Here is a 21,774-nt window from a genome sequence, read left to right as displayed (position 1 = left end):
GACTCAAGTACTCCAATCACAGAGGACTCTCATGCATCAGGAAGCCAATCTAAGCCTCTGAGGCTAAGCATAATGTCTTGATTCTAGTACAAGAACATGCATGGCATCAACACCAACGAGCATGCATGGTCTAAGTATAGTCCTGGTGTTTTTGATGTCATCACTTTTCTTCTTCACTGTTTTTAACATTCCTCCTTCCCTGTTTAAAGGCTTAGAGAGGGAAAAAAATGATACAAGTTGAAAAAAATCCATGATGGATGTAGTGAAAATAAAAATGCCTGTATTACATTGTTCTTTTCAAAACAGTGTCTCTGTTCTGTATGAGGCATAATTAATCTGTGAATTTATAAGTAGGGGGTTGATTACAAAGTAATTAGGAGATCACCTTTATTTCCCCTTTCCCAGCTGCTACCAATCTGTCTATTTTTATCTTCCAGAGTTTTCCTTACTTTTTTTCCTCTCATACTTTCTTTTCTGCTTTGAAGAACAATGTTCTTTCTGAAACAGGAACATGTAGTTGTGTATTGTTAGGCAAACAATTGTGTTGTGGACAGCCAGGTACTGTTGATCACTTGCTGTGATCTATTGTTGTAAATGTGGTTTAGCTTCAGAAATCTGGAGTCCAGTCAGAGTTACAGAACACTGTGCAAATTTTACTCATGTTGATGTTTAGTTTGCATATATGTGTTTCTATAGCTTTTTTCTAGGAGACATGTTTTAGCTATATTGTTGACAATATTCTTTTTTTTTTTTAGGTGAAATGATTTTTTTTTTAATTTAAGCAATTACCTTCAGTTAATATATCTTCTATTTTGTTTTGTTTTGTTCTGTTTTGTTTTTCCTCCTCCTTTATCCCAGGAATACCAAGAAACAGCAGAGAACAACAAAGAAAAAATCTGCGTCCTTGAAAAAAGACGGGAGCAATTGGCCCTTGAAAATCTCTATGTGAAAAATACATTAACACAGATTCGGAAGGAGCATTCATCTCTCCTGGCAGCATGTGCGCTATTGGCAGGTGCCCTGTATCCTCTCTATGGCCGATCATGTGCCATGGCTATACAAAGAGACCTTCTTCAGGAGCAGGTCAACGTTTATGAATTAGTCAACCAGGAAATTAGGACTCTTGTTCATGTTCTCTCTGGTGTAGATGGGGAGAAGGAAGATGATGCGAAAATTAAGAAACAAAAATTCAGAGGCCTGATACGTGTGTTCCGAAGAGGTGTGATTGCAGTTTTGGCAGCTAACAGACTTAAAGTTCTATCCCAGTCTTCTAGTTGCCTCTTCTCGTTGATAAATGGCTTTAAAGAAGGCACTGGAATTCTAGTGTGTGTAGGGGACTCCAAAGGCAAGCATAATATGTCAAGTAAGCTAATTGTTTTCTTGCTTTATAAATGTTATGTCACATTACATGGTTAGTGAAAAATAAATAATAATGTTGGTAATAGGGTAAAGTAAAGTCTCATGTATTAACATCTTAACAAATGGATTTTCCGCATTTCTTGACAAATGTAATTTCCCCAAAAAAGACACTACTTAGTCTGTACAGCTGTAACCTTTCTTTCAGTGCTTCACATGTGATTTCATTCTGTTTGATATCTCTGACACTTCTACTATGTGTTTTGGAATTAGATACCACCATATCTTCTGTTTCATCTGTTTTAGAAAAAATAACTCTTTTTATAAATCAGTTTCACAATTTTTATCCTACTCAAAATGGGAAAAAAAAATTGCATTTTGATTCAGGTGAAATATTAGTATAGAATGTCTGATGTATTTTCTCTGGAGATTATATAGTCTTTCTCTTCCTTTCTGTTACCAAATTGCTTCCCCTCCAGGAAAGAATGATATCCAAAATGTTTCACAAACTCAAAGATTCATTTACTTTCCTATTTGCTTTATTAGCTGTTGAAAAATACTTAATGTAGTCTAGAATATGCTAAAAGAGGAGTCAGTTTGTCAGTTATACACTTAAGTTTTGATCAATTTCTGAAAGATATAGAGATGGTAGTCTGCCTTATCTGTGTTATTCAATTTTATTGCTCCCTACAATTCTCTTTCACAGGACTCAACAAGGAAGGAATTGGTTGTGTTGAAGCACTCAACTGGTTTACTAGTTCTGATCTCCTTACTGCAATAATCAGTTCTGTCACAGAATTACAGGATATTATTAGCAGAACAGGTAAATTAAAAAATATTATTGTAGTAGATTCAAACACGTAAACATATCCCATGAATTATGAAGTTCACATGATTGAAATTCTTATTGTTTTATATGAACTATTTTTTATTAAGTCTTGGTCATGGAAACAGAAGGCTTAAGAGTGTTTTTAGAAATCACCTGGACCTCTTTCTTGTGAGTAAGAAAAAATACGTGTGCTGTGCCAGTACATATGTGGCTAATTTGTTCTTAAAAATTTCTAGTGATGTATTAAAACATTTTAAAAGCTGCTTTTTTCATATTTAAGGAATATGTACCAAAATATTTAAAAGCTTACTAGTTACCTTCCACTTTTCTAACATTCAAAAAAAATTTTACTGAAGACCAACCTTATTTTTTATATGAAGTGTATGGCATTTCTGATTTAAATGTGGACCCTAGAGCTGGGACTTATTTAACCTGGGATAGTACCCCCACTGACTGTGTGAATTTTCTACTATGTTTTACAGGAAATGTGTCTAAATACCAGATGTGAACTTAGAATTTCTGAAGTTACTAGCATCTTGAAAACAATTGTCTTTTCATACTGTTTTCATCTTTTGTACTTACTATTTTGCTGTTTCTGACAGAGAAATAAATACCTGTCAATTTACACACTATATAGCAATCTTTATCTTGTTTCCCTATTGTATTCCCTCTTTAAGCAAATCCTTTTGTCACAGTTACTTAATTTTCTTAGCCTCTCCTCACATTTGTGTTGTACTAGGCCTATGGAAAATTTTAATGCCAGTCTTTGGATATGTTATCTCTTGATTCCCATCTGTTAGCTGTTGATATCTTTGCTAAGAAGACTAAGATAAAATCTCACTTGGTTCCTCTGCATTGCTGTTACCCTTGTTTGTTCTTTGCTACCTGGCAATTTTGGAGTCCCAAAACCATGTCACAGAATAATAGATATTAAAGGATATATAAAGAATATTAAAAGAAGGATAATTTACAGAAGTGAAGCCATTTAATGAAAAATATTTTGATTGAGTTTCAGGTGCTCTCTTCATGTCTAATCCTGTTTTCAGCAATTTATATCCATACAGAACAAAGTTCAAACTGTTTTTCAAGACATTACAGGGTTTATACTGCAAGTATTCTTGTGTATGGACTACTTAATAAGATCTACAAATACAAAAGATAAACTCTAGTATAAACTCTACTTCTGCATCAATATGCTGAATTTGACTTGTTAGAATACCCTAATTGTCTTTTACCCATATTGAAGTAGATGAGCATTTTGATAGGCTTTTATATGAACTTGATTTTACTTGATATCTCTGTACGCAACACAGTTTTTTTGGTGTTTAGAATTAGCAAGAACCATGCTGAGAATATTATAACTGCAAATAATTTAAGTCATATTTTTAGAGAACATCAAGTTCTTACTGCTCGTGTAGTACTTGAGATTCCATTACTCATGGGATCAAAAGTCTCTGAAGAACCTTTGGTTCAAAAAATATTAATAAGTCATTGGACATCAAATTTCCAGAAGTACAGAAGTGACAAAGCTGTGTAGGATATATTTGAAAGAAAGGTTTGCATATTTTTGCTTTTATTTTCTGCAAGCCCTATTTCAAACAGGATTTAAAGCTGCAAACTGGCTCGAGTGATTTTGAAAAATGTTTGAATATAAGTAGACAATCTGAGAGGCATTTTCTCTCATCAGATCTTGAAATTCTAGCACTTCCAGATTAGAGTTGCCGTCATAGGAGAGAGAAAGCACAAGGAAGAAAGTTCTCTGTGCATCTACAGTATGAAATGGTTCAGTGTCTTGAAAGGGCTTTTAAAAATGACCAGGCTCTGAGGAATTATTTGGGGCATTTCAGAGAACCCAAATCTGTCACACAGAATTGGAACTCTGGGATTTGTGCTTTGAGGCGCATTTATTGTGCTTCTAATTTAAAAAATAAATATGCTTTCTCTTTTAACATTCATGATTGTTTCCCATCACATTGGTTCATCCTCACTCCAGCATGTCTTGAAATGATCTCTCGTGTTCAACTTGATTAGAAGTTTAAGTGCACTGTACTACAGTAAATCAGAAAAAGTATAGATCAAGTATTTTAAATACAAATATAATCAATTGAAACATATAGAAAGGCTTTGAAATTTGATCTTTTAGTTAATTTTAGTCTTGTGTAGTACTGTAGTACTATTGAATTCATTCTCTTGACTGTTTTATCTTTGTTTTATCTTTGATTCTTTGTTGGCATATTCTTCAAATATATATGCTTAAAGCATACATTCTCTACCCAGTGGTTATAGATAAGTTCCTTGTGGAACTTCATCATATTTTTATTTTATCTTTCAAAACAGTAAATTGTATCAACTTCGATTTTGAAATAGGATAATAACTTGATGCAACACAGTTCCTCCAAAATATTATTATTAGTTTAATTTAAATGTGGTTAAACTGGTGATTCTAAACATAGGAGAAACATCTAAACATAGCAGACCATCTTTAGTACTGAATACATTGAGAAATACTGGCAATAAATGATACAGGCAAACTGTATCACGTAAAAAGACGTAGACGGAAGTGCCATGGTTAATGGAGCAAAAAGAGGTTATTGACATATCAGTGTTTTCATATCTACCAAGAATCACTTTGAAGGAGAGGTTTTTGGAAGGTTTTTGTGTCTTCTTATGTGTTAGGTAGTAAGCATAGTTCCAGTTTTAGGTAAATTGCACTAAGCATTCGAACTAATCATTGTCATTACAACTGAAGAAATGAGAGGGTCTTTAAAACTGAAAGGGAGGACAAGACTAAATTTTTCAAGAGTTGAAATGACAAAGAGAGCTGATCTTGAATGTGATCGGCAATGGAGAACCAGCAGAAGAAGAAAAGGAGGAGCCTTGGCAAAAGGAGGCACAGCATTGCAATACCCGTTTCTTCTGGCTAAGACAGGAATAATTTTTTCCTGTTTCAAAAGCCGCTTGGTTTACTGAGGTAAAATATAAAAGTGTTGGACGATGTTTTTAGCTTTAAAGATGAGTAGAAGGAGACCTATCTAAGGAAATGAAGAAACGATAGATTTACTATTAGTAGGAGTTATGGAGAGCATGAACTAAAAAATGATAATTTCAGTTTAATCACTGACATCATTGAAATGGTGGTATTTTGAAATAGAATTAGGAGAATGGCTGTGAAAAAATACTATCTGACCTTATCATGCACTATTTCACTTGTTTGCTTACAGGCAATTTGGTTCTTATATGTATAAATGATGTATTCTTTATAGTGAGAATCGAACTCTGAAGATAGCAATAATCTTATTTTATTTACTCTGAACCTTTGGCTTTATTCTTGTAATGTATAATAAGAAGAAATTATTTTACTTACTAAAAGCTATCACTATTATTTTCTCTGTATACACTTTTAAGTAAATATTTTAATTCACTACAGCAACAGGAGATCTGCTGTACTACTGAATGTAAATAAGCTCTTCCATGCTTGTCATCTTACACTGATAGTATCATAAGACAAGTAATGACAGATTAAGACCTGCCTAGCAGGGGGAAAACTAAATTACAAGACTTTTATTAAGGCATAAATAAACCTATTAACTCTTATCTGGAATACCAATTAGTGGAAGGAGCACTGACAATTTTATTTATCAACATTAAACACAATTATTAATTACAGACCTGACGAATCTAGCAGTAAGCAGGACATGTTGGGTGTGCTGGGGCCTTAAGTCCATTATATGAGAAGGATGATTACCAAAATCCTGTGGGGAAATAAGTAATTGTAGCTGTAAAATTTTAATTGCCTTGGAATAAGGTAAATTATATTCTCTTGTCTCCGAATATAAATACTATGGCATTAAGGTACCAAGGCTCACTAATTTTGAACAGCAAATGATTTAGACATCTATGGAGGGGAGGGAAGAGGAATCAGAAAATGCTCAGAAATTTGCATTGTAAATATTGTGATAAAGTGATTCACCATGTGCTATATTATCTGATATATTTGATCTGACTTGCATTTTGCTTGCATCAGTCTTACTTTTTTTTTTTATAAATCACAAAATATGAGCATGCAAAAAAGGCTTCAGAATGTGTAGTGTTGGAGGAGAACATTTAAAAAGATACAGAAAACAGTTATTTGTAAAACGCATCCTATTCTTTTAGATCCTATCCAGTCTTGCCCTTCCTATCCAGAGATTGATAGAAGTAGACTGTTTAAGTACAGAACTTGTTCTATATTTGCTCTGATACATTCCCTGGTCCTCAGTCTTCCATTATCTGAGGCAAATTTCCTGCTGATAGATGCTATTTGTTGTTACTTTTTTTTTTTTTCTGAAAAAATGAGATTCTTAACCTCTTTCATGTTTTGTTGTTATTTCTTAAAGACCCAAAGTCTTGTCTTTCTGGACGCTTGCTTGTAAGTGCAGCCAGGAACTCCTTTTCAAAACTTACGGACAAGCTTAATACAATAATGGAGACTGTTCCATTAGATAGCAGCAGGAGCGTTACTTACGTGGAGAAAAACTCGTTGGTACGGAGGCTGGCTCGTGGACTTCATAAAATAAATGCACAAGCTCTGGAAGCTGGATCATGTGACAGATGGCCCATTATGGTATGCATGTTTATAGTGCTACTTCAAGTAAACAGTGTGTTCGCAGCGCAAGTGTTACGGTGTAACTCTCTTCATGGTGCCATTAATTTTGTTCCAGATTTATGAATCAGTTACATTGAAGTCAGCTAAGTAGGGATTTAGAATTTGATTTGCAACGCCATAAAACATCATGTCTTGGGTAGATCTTCTAAAGTTTAGGAATTTTAAGAAGGAATTTGAGGTGCGCAAGAAAAAGTTCTATCAAAATTTCATTTACAGGAGCAAACTTGCTTTTCAGCTACTACATGTTAAGGTTTGTTTGTTTGTTTTTTTCTGTTAAGGTTACCTTCCAGGGAAGATAACCTTCTCCTCTCTAATAGAAATTAAAGGTTAAGGTCTCTCTCGTAGAGCCTGTCTTCTATTGTGAGTCTTGCATGAAAACAAGATAATTCTCTGGAAACAAAATTTTCAATAACCCTCAAAGGTGGATGAAATGCATTCATGTTTTTGCACTTGTGCATCTTCTGGAGATGGAGAACAAGACAATAGTTTTGCATAATTTTCTTGAATATTACTGTTACTGCTTTTATAAACAGCGTATAAATACAAAATGGCACACTTTTATAGCACATGAAATTCTTTCCATTTACCAACAGAAGAGCATAGCATCCTTGCAGAAGCAAATATTTGAATTGACGCAAAGACTTCATACAGTAGAGGTGGAGCGCCGCTCACTACGCATAGAACTTGCAGAATTCAAGTTGAATTTCAGTCAGATGAAACAGGAGGCTGACAAAACCCAGAGCCTGAAAGAGCAATTAAGTTTGTTTAAGCAATCTGTAAGTATATTTGATTTAGAGGAGACTGCTTACAAGAGTCCTCCCTTTTATGCATTTTTTTCCATTTGTATTCTTTTGAAAAGCAAGTGTAAAGTCAATGTACTATTAACAGAATTTTTCAAATATTTTACCTTGTAAATGTCTAAACCATAAGCAAAATGCATTTAGAAATATCTCCTACCCGCAGGAGTTTTGCTTTGGCTTGCAGAATAAGGTGTTTTGTGCAAATTACACATTTGGATTTCAGCAGTTCAAGTTTAGTTCTATATGTTAAAATGTTGATGTTATTTGTATGCCCTAAAAGAATTTATAGATTTCACATCAAAAGAGTAAATTTGGCTAGAGTGAGGGTACACAGTAAGTACATTCATGACAAACTCATAAGCAATAATGTAACATTTTAAATTCTACATTTATATTGAATTGAAAAATAATAAGACAGGATTCTGTAGCTATGTTGGTCAGAAAAAAAAGGCCAAGGAGAGTGTTCCCCTTCTGATAAATGTGAAGGCAGTAGTGGCTTCAGCAGACTTGGAGAAGGCTGAAGTACTCAGTGAGTTCTTTGCCTGATTCTTCACTGGCAGTCAGGCTTCCCACACTTTTCATGTACCTTAACCTCTGGGTGTGGACTTCAGGGAACAAAATCTCTTTCACTCTCTTTCCAGGGGAGGGCCAGTGCTGAATGATGTCTACCAGGGTCATGTCTTCGTATCCATGCTCTTCAGCATCTTTACCAATGATTTAGGCAGTGGGGTTGAGTACACCTTCAGCAAGCTTGCTGATGACACTGAACTGAGTGTTGTAGTAGATACTATTGCAAGGAGCTGCACTTGGGCCAGAGTAATCCCAGATATCTGTACAAACTGGGGGAGGATCTCCTTATGAGTAGCTGTGTGGAGAAGGATTTGGGGGTCCTGGTGGAGGTTTCTTAACTACTTAAAGTCATTATGTAACAAGTAATGGTCCTATTCTGTGAGGGATTTAGTCTTCTCAGATTATCACTGCCCTAGAACTTGAATTCTTTGTCCCCAGTATGCCCTTTTGTAGATGGTTGGTGTACTCATCATGCTCTTTCATCTGTACCGTCAGTCCTTATTGCAGTGAGAAATGCTGTGGGTTGACTGGACACCTTTCTTCCTGTAATTCTATTGCTTAAATTCAAAATTGATCTAATGATTTAGCAGATTGAGAAACTGGGTGGATAAGTGTCCCCATATATGCTTTTTTGCTGCTTTGGGCAGCCGTAATAGTCATTTCTCAGAATGAGCAGTGTTAGCTGTAGTTGTGCCAGAAGTTGATCTTGAGGCCCAGGTGATAGACCTGTTAGAGTGACCCAATCAAAACACTTAACCAGAAAATATCTAATAGATTATTTTACTTCTTGTTCGTAGGCAGTAAAATAATTTTTTTAATTTAAATGAATGAGGGTATCTGATCATCTTCAGTTTTGTTCATAATGGTTTTATCCCCTTTTACAGTTCTGGGGTGCTTAAATGAAAATGTCATTTAGATGTGGATGCTTTATTTCTTTCTTCTGATCCATATTGAGCAGAGGAGAAATGGTCCAGGGAGGCATTTACAATGGCTAATATGTTGCACGCTGAAATGTGATGTTGATCTTCATATTTCCTTTTTAATACTGATTTTTTTACAACCTCACTATGTTAATTTGGATAAAATAATTAATGCATACTGTTTACAATACCCTAAATGCTTTTTTTTTTTCCAGAAAAAGTTGCCTACTGTTTAGTACTTCATGATCTGCCTTCATATTTAAAAACCTAAGTGTTCATCTTGAGCATGCTTTTATTTTAGAATTTTGTATGCTAGCAAATAGAATTCTGGAAGTCAAGCATGTAAACAAATGAATATAGTTATGCAATCAAACACAATTTATTTCCCTTATCAGAAATTGATCGCTCACAAGAGGTTTGAAAGTGCATGTGAAGAATTAAATAATGCATTACATTGGGAGCATCAAGCACAAGTGCTGTTGAATGAACAGGCACAACAGCTACAGGAGTTAAATAATAAACTAGAATTGCACTCCAGTGAAGAAGCAGATAAAAACCAAGTCTTAAGTGAAACTATAAAGGTAAGATGATTATTCTTACAAAACAGACACCTGAAGTATACCTTTTTGTGAATGAGCAAAATCTTTCAGGTTTTGTTTAAATAAAATGTCAGTAGTAATTTAATTCATACTGCTCAATCTATTGGAGTTCTGTGGTACTTAGAAAAGACTTCCAAGATGAAATGTTAAGATATGATCTCCATTTTCTGTTTTTAGGAGTATCCGATGTGCAGCAGTATCAGTAATCTGTGAAGTATTTTGAGCTGGCATTGTAGATAAGAGAGGGGAGTTTTAGGTGTCACGAGGTGTTTGCAGGCTAAATGAAAAAGAGGAAATAAATGAGTTTCTTTTCTAGAGATCATTAGAATATTTTAAAATCTCAATTAACTGTTTTCTGAATCCTAAGTGCAAATAATGCATTTGCTAAGTTGTTAGGTGAGTGTATTGAAAGAGGTCCTTTTTCACCAGAAATTAAATTTTCCTCAGACATATCAGTAATGAAGAAAAAGAACTTTTATCAGCAACTTTGGTAACAAATAAAGGAGCAGAGATGAACTAGGAGCTTTAAAATGAGATGGATAACACGGAAACAGCAGAAACATTTGTTGACAGCCAATAATGCGTGGTGACCTTAACTCTGCCGTTTTTATTTATTGTTTTATTTAAAGCAGGCTTTGCTGCTTCTACCTCTTCTTCAATATCACTATTTTTTTTTCACCTCCTGGTGTTTTTCTGTGAAATGATAGTTGAGCAGAAGAGAGTACTTCACTGGTATTTGGAGAAATAAAAGCATTTACAATTCTGAGGAAGGATTTAAGGAAGAAGTAATAAGGAAAGTGTAGAAACAGAATGAGAACCTAAAAGACACAAACTACAAACCTAGTATAAGTGTCAGAGAACATTGTTGAAAATACAGCAATGAAGACGGATGTCAAGGATGATGTTGGCGAAGTGTTATGGTTTGAAATGTTGTGCAGTGGAGAATGCTGAAGGATATTGTTAAATTTAGTAAGAAGAGTTTTCATTAGAAGTATTACTTACTATGTGAGCTGTGTCTCACTAAGGGAGAAAGACGATACAATTGCAGTTCAACAGTTGGTTTTTATGATTTTCTTCTCTCTCATGTCCCTAGTTGTGGGTGTTTTGTTTCTGTGTTAGAGTAAATTAAACTTGTCTGTTTAAATTTGTTTCTTTGCTAATACTATTGGTTTTTTTTTATTGTTTCAGATAAAATGAATTATGTATAATCTTAATAATAATAATAATAAATATAATCCTGATAATTAGGCTTGTTTGATTCATTTGGAAATTTTTTGATTTTTTAAAATGATTATTAGTATCATAAAGAAGGGAAAGAATAGAAGACAGGTCTTATTTGAAATCTTAATCTGAGTCTATTCTTAGTACATTGCTTTATGGTTACTCCATCTTGATTAGTAAATAATTCCTTTCTGTTTGTTTGGAGATGAAACTAGAAGTCAATCGTAAGCATTTAAAATACAGAATAGAGTTTTAAACAAATCCGTTACGTGCATTATTGGATACTGAATTAGATTTAACAGCTTCTGGGCTTTATTAATGAAACTTAGAACATGGCGCTGTTCGTAAAGTGCATTCTATTTCTGCAACCCCTAGTAGTTGTTGGCTACTAGAAGAACTTACTTTAGTTGTAAAACGCTTGAAAACTTACTGAAGCTTGTGAAGATACAGCAGCTAGAAGTCTAGCTGTTATGATAGGATAAAGGCTACAAAAGCAGACAAAATAAGCCTTAAAGCTACAACTTCTACCACTTGCAATTATTCTGATTTGTTTTCAAATGCATTACTCTGTGATTCTCTCAATTCTTTCCATGGATGAGTGGTAGACTTACTGCTGTATACTTGCCCCATGGTAACTGCGATTAAAGCATGTCTGTTATTAACTTCTGTTTAAATACTAAAAGGTTGATTGATGTCACAGAATTGTAGGGTTTGGAAGGGATTTCTGGTGATCATCTAACTCTCCCTCTCTGCTAAAGCAGGTTTCCTACAGTAGATTATACAGGAAAGCATCCAAGTTGGTTCTGAGTATCTACAGAGAAGGAGACTCTACAATTTCTGTGGGCATCTTCTTGCATTGCTCTGTCACTCCAAAATAAAGAAGTTTTTCCTTATGTTTGTATGGAACTTCCTGTATTCAAGTGTGTGTCTGTTGCCCCTTGTCCTGTCACTGGGCACTGTTAAAAAGAGCCTGGCCTCATTCACTTGGCTCCCACCCATCAAGTATTAATAAGCCTGGATAAAATTCTCTGTCAGCCTTCTCCAGGCTGAACATGTCTCTCAGCCTTTCCTCGTACTGAAGAGTTTCCAGGCTCCTAATCTTTGTGGCTCTCCACTGGACTTTGGTTAGAAATGACCTGTCTTTCTTGAACTGAGCCTGGAACTAGTCAAAGTACTCTGGATGTGACCTCACCAGAGCAGATTATAGAGGGACCTCTCTAATAGCCTTCCTCAGCCTGCTGGCCACATTCTTTTTAATGCACCCCACGGTACCATTGGTCTTCCTGGCCACAAGAGTGATGCACAGTGATGGCTCACGGCCAACCTATTGTCCAACCTACGTCCTTATCTGTAGAGCTTCCCTCCAACAGGTTAGCCCCTAACCTGTACTGATTCAGGCAGTTTTGCCTCCCCATGTCTAGGACTTTACATTTTTGCTTGTTGCACTTCATCAGGTTCCTTTTTGCCCAGCTCTACAGTCTGTCCAAGTCTTGCTGAATAGCAGCCCTGCCTTTTGGTGTGTCAGCCACTCCAAGCTTTGTATCATCAGCAAACTCACTAAGGGTGAACTGTATAATTTAATCCATGTCATTGATGAAGATGTTGAACAAGATTGGACCCAGTACGGATCCCTGGGAAACACCGCTCTCCAAATAGAATCTGCGCCACTTATCACAACTTTCACTGCTGCTCGGCCAGTTCTCAGTCCACCTCACCGTTCACTGATTTATGCTATGCTTCTGAGCTTACCTTTGAGAATGTTACAGGAGGCAATATCGAAAGCATTGCTGAAGTCAAGGTAGACAACATCCACTGAGCTTCCCTTATATACCCAGCTGGTCATGATATCCTAGAAGGCTACCTCATTGGCCAAGTGTGGTCTCCTCTTGGTGATTCTACATTGACTAATACTGATAACTTCCTTTTCTTCTACTTGCTTTGAGACGACTTCTGGAATAAGTTGTTGTAAGGGACAGAGGTGAGGCTGACTGGCCTGTAGTTTCTCACTTTCTCTTTCTTGCCCTTTTTGAAGATTGGAGTGACACTGGCTTTCCTCTAGTTCTCAGGCTCCTCTCCTGTTGTCTATGATGTTTCAAAGGTGATAGAGAGTGGTTTGACAATCTCTTCCCTCGGCTCCATTAGCATTCATAGATGCATGCTCTTGAGCATGCACATGGATTTGTGTGCAGCAGGTTTGCCAAGATGATCTCTGATCAGATCTTCCTTCTCCAAGGGGAAGCGTTCCCTTTTGCAGACGCTCTTACCTCGGGAATCTGAGATTTCTGAGGGGCAGTCTTAGCATTAAAGAGTGAAGAAAAGAAGTCATTCAGTATCTCCCCCATAGTCTCCTTGTTACCAGGACATCTACCTCACTTAGCAGCAGGCCTGCATTTCCCCCAGTCTTCCTTTTGCTACTGACACTGGTAGATTAGTCTTTCTTCTTGTCCCTGTCCTCCCTTGCTGGATTTAATTCCAAGTATGCCTTAGTCTTCCTCCTTGCATCCCTGTGTGCTGTGACAGTGTTGCTACATTCCTCACATGCGACCAGTTCTTTTCTACATTCTGTAGACTTTCTTCTTCCATGTGGGTTTTTCAGTGAGCTCTTTGCTTATCCATATGGGTCTTCTGTTACCTTCGATTGGTTTCATTTCAATTGGGAATGCATCAATCTTGTGTTCAAAAGAAGTGGTGCTTGAATGTCAACCGTCTCTCTTTGGTCCTCTTACCTTCCGATACCTGCTGGATACCTTTTGGTAGGTCCTTGAAGAGATCAAAGTTAGCAGACTTGAAGACTAGGATCTTCCTACTAATAGCCTTGTTTCTTCTGTGTAAGATCCAGAGCTCCATGATCTCGTAGTCGTTGCATCCATGACAGCCCCTTCACATTCCCAGCCAGTCCTTCTTGTCTGTAAGATCAAGATCCAACAGCATGCCTCTCCTCATTGGCTCCTCCACTACCTGGCTCAGAAGATTATCATCTATGCAGTGCAGGAACTTCCTGAACTACGCCAGCCTGGTAGTGTTGCTTTTCCAGCAAATGCCAGCATGACTGAAGTCCCTCATGAGAACCAGGTCCTGGATTGTGAGGCTACTTTGAGCTGTCTGTAGCCTCTTCCTGATCAGGCAGCCTGTAGTAAACACACAGAATAGTGTCACCTGTATTAGTCTGTCCCTTAATTCTCGCCCATGAGCTCTCTACTCAATCACCATTCATTTCTAGGTGTAGCTTGGTACATTCCACTTGCTCTCTCACAAAAAGAGTAAGTCCATCACCATGCCTTGCTGATTTGTCTTTCCTGAAAGCTACGTTACCATCCATGACAGCATTCCAGTGATACAAGCTGTCCTACCGTGTCTGTGTGATCTCAGTGAGATCATGGTCCTGCAAGCGCACACAGATCTCTAATTCATCCTGTTTATTCACCATTCTGTGTGCACTGATACACAGGTACTTCAGAGAATAAGTCTTCTAACTCCTTCGCAGCTATGCCTAACCTAGTGACTTCGGTTGTAAAAGCCTGTACCTGTGGATGTATCAAGAAAGGAAAAGAACAATCATAGTACCATAGCAACAAACATTCATAATGCAGTGTTTCTTGTCCTCTTGTGTATAGATGATTTTATAACACATGGTTCCTAAATCATCACCCACTCAATTTTTAATTGCTGTTTTTTACAGTCTCTGTGTTAACTCAAAAATGGGTTTCAAATCTATGCTATATATAAACCTCTTAAATTCAAGCATGACTCTTAACACAAACTGTGAGTACTTACCAGGGGGTAAAAACAATTCTTTTATTTTGAACTTGTTGTAATTTAACCCCAGTGGGCCATGCAGCCCCATGCAGCGACTGGTTCATTCCCCTGTAGCAAAGGGGAAAAAACTTGGAAGGGCAAAAGTGTAAAAACTCATGGATTAAGATAAAGGCAGCTTAATAAACAGCAGAAGCTGTGCATAAAAGTAAAGCAAACTAAGGAGTTAATTCTCATTGGCAGGCAGATACTCAGCCATTTCCAGGAAAGCAGCCTCCATCATAATTAATCGGTTACTTACAAACATTAAAATTTGAAATGTTCTTTCCTACTTTTCTTCAGCTTTTTTTTGCTGAACATGTTATCCTTCTAGTCAGCTATGCTGACTGTGTCTCCTCGTAGCTTTTTATGCATCTTCAGCCTCCTTACTGGTGATGCAGTGTGAGAAGCAGGCGTCTGTGCAAGCAGTTCTCAGCAACAGAAAAACATCAGTGTGATATCAAACTGTTCTTGTCACAAATCCAAAGTATGACACCATATAAGCTACTATGAAGAAAATTAACTCTATCCTGACCCAAACCAAGTCAGACTAGTACTATGCTATGTATATATATATATATACATATATATATATATATACACATATACATTATATAGTTCGTTCTTGTTTTTGCGGTTGATTTAAGGAAATGTCTGTAAGTTTTTACCCCAGTTTACCATAATGCCACTTTCTCCATGGTTTTATTTGTGACTGGCAGAGACAATTTCTGCCTCCACCCTAATGCTTTAACTGGCAGACCTCTTGGCTACTTTTTTTCTTTTTTAACTTAAAATACATTTCTGTAGCTCTTATTCTGCAGTACAGAGGAATAATTTTATCTCTACTAATGAGAGCTTGTAAAATTGATCCTGTTAAACTTGGCATTCTTACAGTTCAAATTTTTTTTGTAGTACATAAATATAGGAAACGGTGATTCTGCACTGAAAAAATATGATAGAAAAAATTGCTTTCTTGTATGATATAAGATACGAAATAATCTTCAGTTTAGACTAAGCACGTACAAGAATTTGTAGCTTTGAAGTCTTCATTCATAGTTTTTAAAGCTGTAAAAAGCTAAAAACAAAATATTTGGCTCTTTTCCATTGTATAACTTGTTTTGAAATAGATCCACACTTCAATAACAGTCATTAAGGAAATAGTTTGTTATTCATATACTTTTATAGAGTAGTCTTATTAAAGGAGTAATACTTAATTTCTTGGCTTTATCAGTTCAGATTTTAATCCTGTATATTTTTATCTTCTTAATGGCATATACCATAGAGACATCTGAGGTAGCCAATTACATTTCAAGGTCAGCTGGAACTAAGGAACTCTTTTACACTACCTTTTTTTTTTTAGATGGACTAAATTGCTAGCTCCAATTCCCCTTTCTTTGAAGAGACGCTTATACACAAATGCTAAATACACATCTAAAACAGGTATAGTTTTTACCTCTTATACAAGCGTGCCTTTGGTCCAAAAAAATTGTTTTTCTCCCTGTTGACAGACATTGTTTGTATTTAGACAGAGCATGTAATAAAGAACGTGAATTTTTAAGCTTTAATTTATGGAATGTCTTACAAATTCTTAATTAATAACTGTGTATTTAAGGTTTCAAAATGCAATATATCATCCATTGCGACTGATCAACCTTAAAACTGAACTATGTGTTTAAGAAGAAGTCAGAATTCCTGTCTGAATTTTATTTTCATTTACTCTTCTGAGTTTAGAGTAGCCGCTGTTGATTCATGTTAATTAAAATATTCTTATCCAAGGGCTTTGATCTCACCATGGAAAAACATACTCAGATGGGAAGGTTTGGAGTGTTTTTTTGTTTTTTTTTTTAACAGTCACCCAGATGAGTTAGATTGTGGTGGGGAACAGGATTTCTAGATTTCTTAGAATGAGTGTTTTCTCTGAGCAGCCTCTCTCTCACGTTGGTGTGGATTTTAGGTGAAAGTGGTACATAATTTGCAGGATTTCCTTAGAATCATAGAATCACCAAGGCTGGAAAAGACCTCTAAGATTATCCATTTCAACCATCTACCTACCAACACTAGATTTAGCAGATGACTGGCTGGCTATGCTATATCTAATGCACTTCAAAATGAGGTTGACTGCCAGGGCATGCTGCTGGCTCTCACTGAGCCTGCTGTCATGAACAGTCCTAGATTCTTTCTCCTGAGCTGTTCCCCAACCACTCATCTCTCAGTCTGTTTCTGTGTCTGGCACTGCTCCATCCCAGTTGCAGAACCTGGCATTTTCCTTTCTTGAACTTAATGTTATTGCTGATCACCCAGTGTTGTGATGTAACTGCATCCATCTGCAAGGCTTCTTATCCTGTCAGGATGTCAGCAGCACCTCCCAGTTTAGTACCATCAACAAAATTGCTGACAGTGCACTTCACAACTCTACTGAGATCATTAACAAAAATAATGATCCTGTCCTAGAACTGAGTCCTGGGGAGCACTGCTAATGCCTGTCAGCCAGCCAGATCCAGCCAGTACAACCCTTTGAACTCTACTGCTGAGCCAGTTCATCACCCAGCATAGCTTGAACCTGTTTGTGTCGCACTTGGAAAATTTGTCCAGGAGGGTGCTGTGAGGGACAGTATTTAAGTCCTTACTGGAATCTAGAAGGATCATGTCCACTGCCTTCCCTTCATCCACCAAGTAGATGATCTATTTTAGAAGGAGGTCAGATTTCTAAGGCTGAGCTTTCCTTGACAGCAGGACAGGAATGGCACAAAGGTGCATCAGGGGAGAGTCAAATGAAACCATGCTGACTATGCCAGGAAGCAGCTTTGTTCTTTTAATGCTTTTCAGTATTCCCCAGGACAATGTTCTCCATAACTTTTCACAGTACTGAGCTTGGACTAGTAGACCTGTAGTTCTCCAGTTCTTCTCTCAAGTAGCTTAGTATAATGTTGGCTAGTTTTCAGTCAGCAGGGACATACCCAGACTCCCAAGAGCTTTGGTAAATTGTTGAGAAGGGGCTAGCTAACTCTTTCAGCACTCTCAGGGATAGAATGGCTTGGGTTGGAAGGAACTCAAGAATGGTCAAGTTCCAACTGCACTGCTAGAGACAGGGTTACCAAATGCAAAATCACATTGCCCATGACCCTATCCAACCTGGCCTTAAATACCTCCAGAGACAGGACATCCACAAGCTCTTTAGGCAACTTGTTCCATCACCACCACACTAAGTAAAAAACCTCCCCCCCAACATCTAATAAAATCTTCCTTTCTTTAATTTGAAACCATTTCCCTTGTTCTCTAATTATCTACTTATGTAAAAAATCGGTTTCCTCATGTTTATAAAATCCTTTTAAATATGCCATCTTTCCTGGTGGTCTTAGAGACATTGAGCTGATACAGCTGTTCCCTTGCAGTTTTTGTTACCATGTATGAAAAGTCACTGCTCCTCCAGTCATGGTCCTCTATTTCTAAGATCCAGGCAGCCCAAGATCTGCTGTTACAGTTAAATACCAGGGTGAAAGGCATTAAATGCCTTTGCCATTTCTTCCTTCTTTCTTGTTAGGTGACATCTGCTTCAAGTATCAATCTAGTGTTTTCCTTTGACCTTCTGTTGCTCTTGATATACTTGAAGAAGCCTTTTTTTGTTGTCTGACACTGCGCTGGCCAGTGTCAATTCAAGTTGAGCATTAGCTTTATTTGTTTTCTCCCTGCAGATGTGAACCACAGTTCTGTAGTCCAAGTGATTTTCTTGCTTCAGAGCTGCAGAGATTACAGTCACTGTAAAAAGAGCAATTGCTTTTGATTTTTTTTTTAACTTGTCTGGTGTCTTATTTTAAAAGCTGTTAGGATTTGGCCCCACTCATCTGTACTTTTGATTCCTAGAAAGTTGTTTGTCACTTTAGCAAGAATGCATATTTCTATGCCTTGTTATTCTTTAAAGAAAGAAATTACTGTTAGAATCTAGCTTACTGGAAACTGTATTAATCAAATTTAGCATGTTAAAGAGAAGCAGGTTCTGTTCTGAATAGGTTGGAAACTAAAACTCATAATTCATTAATTAATATTTTTTAAGTTTAGCACTGTGTTCTGAACATTAAATAATTTGTAAGGTAGCTAGGAGTAGATTAGCATTGCCATCTGCCCTATTCTTCTAGTCAAAAGAGGTCATTTGTTTTCTTATTATAACAAATTACAGGTTAAACAGCTTTGTCATGTATTCCAATTTTCATTAACACTCTCTGTGAAATACATGAGCCTACTCATTCCCCTTCATTTACATAACTTCCACTACTGATAACTTCTGCAACAGTCTTCAAGGAGTTAGATCATCTGGCGTTCTGCCCTAGAGCTGGTCCTTTGTGCTTTCTTGTTCAGAAATTTTCCTTCATCGCACATGGAACTTAGGAATGCAGGATGTCTTTCCAGGCATCCTCCTAGTAGCCATTGTCTTTACATAACTGCTGGGTCAGATAGAGAGCATCTTGTTGTAAATGGAACCAAGGAGCTTCCCTTCAACGAAGGGATATGGCATAAACTGTATTGAGGTCTGCATTCTGTTTTTCGGTCTACACTTCAGGTATGCCTGGTCAGAATGTTTACTTGTGTTGCTTCTCTGATGAACCTGTAACATACCGGATCGAAGGATTGCTTTTTGCATTTTGGGGATCACCCAAAATTATTTCATGTAAAATGATTTTTTCTTTTTTTAAATTGCTCTATTTTAAAATGTTGTATTAGTTAGCATTAGGAATATTACTGAGGCAAATTCTGGCAAATTCTGTACTACCTTAAAAGAAAATGATCTCTAAAAGTCTAAATGAACTCTAAAACATCTATTTCGCAGTGAGAGAAGAGTGAAAAGAGTTGCGGGTTTGTGATACGTATGGTAAATGTAATCAGGTGTAAAAATTATTTATCTATTAAAGAAAAGAACATTTCTTTGTCATATTTTATTTTTTTATGTGTCAAAGGGTTAAAGATAACAGGTTGCTGATCTCACCACTGTGACAGTTACTGTGTAATGTAGACACTGAAAAAGAACTGTAAATAGGTCATGACTACTTATGATAATATTAGTTAATTTTTAAGGAGCTAATCTGACTGGGAGTTAATTTCCAACCAAGAATAAGTTTTTCCTTTCAAAGAAAGGAAAACAGTGTTATTTTTGTTGTTGTTGTTGATATTCAGATTTATACAGTCATTTTACTAATCATGCACTTAGGTCCCCTTCCAGTGTAGCAAGGGATCAAGACAGGTAGAACTGTGCCTGGGAACAACGCAGTTAATGTGGAAACAGGAGCTGCAAGTAAAATGAGATGGTTTGCAAGATACTTCTAAACAGATGTCTGGAACCTTGTTTTCTTGGGAGTCAAACTTGAACTACTGAGTGAAAATCTAGAACTTAGTATTTACATTTTCAGTGTAGTAGTGTTGCCCATTTCAGACAGTGCTATGTCTTGAATGCTGTTTGCTACCCTGTTACTTAGAATAAAATAATTCTGACGTTCTATCACAGCTTAAGTAAAAACAAAACACTCCAAACTTCAAGAAAGTAATTGCATAAAGCAGAGTATTTTCAAATGTTTTAAAAGTAACTTCCCACGTTTTCCAAGTATTCCATCTATAGGAACTATTTTCCTTCCTTCAAGAAAGGGAAAATAAATGGAATAACATCAGGATCTAAAGGCTTTATGGTTTTATCACCGCATTGCAATTATACTAATAAACACCTCTGTCCATGACCTTGGAATTTATAGTGCAGTGAGAAAGGTTTACTGACATGTAGTTTGAAAGAAAAATGGGATTATTATATAATTACAAGTTGTGGTTATTAAGTGTATGTACCCGCATACCACTTATCCCTGTTATTTCAAGACCTTCAACAGTCTTTCAGCTTTCATAGAGTAACACAGAAAGGCTTCTTAAAACCCAGTTCCTAGATGTCTGTTACTTTATTGTCTCAACTTCAAAGTAACCTTGTTACCTTGGGATGTACAGAGCAAATCAATAGATCTTTAAAACAGTATTTGGTAGTTCTTTTTTTTCCAATGTTTTAAACCCAGTTTTTGCAAGTCATTTATATATCAATGTGTATTACTTTCTGCTTCACAGGTTCCTGGCGTACAAGTCCTTTATATGTAGATTTGCTTCTTGTTGCTATTTAACTAGGATTCTTCTACTTTTTTCTTGGATTCTTTTACTTTTTCACCTTAGTCAGATCTCCCTTGCTATTTTTGAGAAGTTAACTGTATAAATCTCTTGTTTATCTCCTTGTAAAATCGTAACTAACTCAAAGCAGTTTGCGGTATGTATTTGTGAAAAACCTAAAGAAGTTGGTCAAAGTTGTCACATGAATCTTACTAGTGTCTGAGTTGAACAGTTTTTAAAACTTTCCAACTACAGTTAAGCCCATCTTATTATTATTTTTTTTTTCTCTCTGTAGACCATAAAATAAGTAGTTAATGTGATTTAAAACTGACAAATTTCAGTTTCTCGATTCCACTGTAAGTTCCAGTGTTTTCCAAGTTAGTAGTTCTACTAGTGTTGCTTTGATAGGTGAGTAAATTTGAATTTTTTTTCCCAAATTTTGTACCGTTTTGATGTCATTTTGTCTTATTTATGAAATATATTGAAAGTGAAGAATGTGACTAGTGATTCAATTTAGTAGTTGCAGTGATTTATTGCTGTCAACGTCAGCCATGTCTACTTCAGGATCTATGAACACCATACTCAGAAAAATGTATTCCTCATTTACAGTTTATGTTCTGTTGGCACTTGGTATGACACAAAGCATATCCAGAGGGAAGGGAGATGCCCAATCAATATGCCTTTATAGCACTTTGATCTTCTTGCTGAAACCTGGGATGTAATATATCTTTCATGCTTTCTCAACAGAACCATTTAGAAGTCGCCCTTTGTGTTAGCTTCTGCTTTACTCCATCTTTTCTTTCTGTAGTGAGGACTGTTGTCCAGTTTTTAATGAAGGAGTGACCTTTTAGTGAGAAGGGATGTATTTATAAATTCATTCTTATTTTATTGATGTTTAGAGAGTAAAAGGCATCAC

At 36.4% G+C, this 21,774-nt stretch overlaps 1 protein-coding gene across 8 annotated transcripts in view; it reads left to right on the top strand.

The window, feature by feature from the left end:
* Window positions 1–21,774, top strand: part of CCDC171 (coiled-coil domain containing 171) — a 142,988-nt gene that overhangs the window by 71,236 nt on the left and 49,978 nt on the right. For 7 of the 8 annotated variants that reach the window (XM_052701112.1, XM_052701111.1, XM_052701105.1 and 4 more), the window contains 5 exons: window positions 859–1,363; window positions 2,063–2,179; window positions 6,562–6,788; window positions 7,424–7,606; window positions 9,516–9,701. In XM_052701112.1, coding sequence (XP_052557072.1) covers window positions 859–1,363; window positions 2,063–2,179; window positions 6,562–6,788; window positions 7,424–7,606; window positions 9,516–9,701 — 1,218 coding nt within the window. The remainder of the gene's footprint in view (window positions 1–858; window positions 1,364–2,062; window positions 2,180–6,561; window positions 6,789–7,423; window positions 7,607–9,515; window positions 9,702–21,774) is intronic. The other variant, XM_052701110.1, reaches the window with a different exon arrangement.

Source organism: Tympanuchus pallidicinctus, unplaced genomic scaffold, assembly GCF_026119805.1.
Source record: "Tympanuchus pallidicinctus isolate F22 unplaced genomic scaffold, pur_lepc_1.0 scaffold4, whole genome shotgun sequence".
NCBI classification, from domain to species: Eukaryota; Metazoa; Chordata; class Aves; order Galliformes; family Phasianidae; genus Tympanuchus; species Tympanuchus pallidicinctus.
This window is presented reverse-complemented; position numbering and strand designations above follow the sequence as displayed.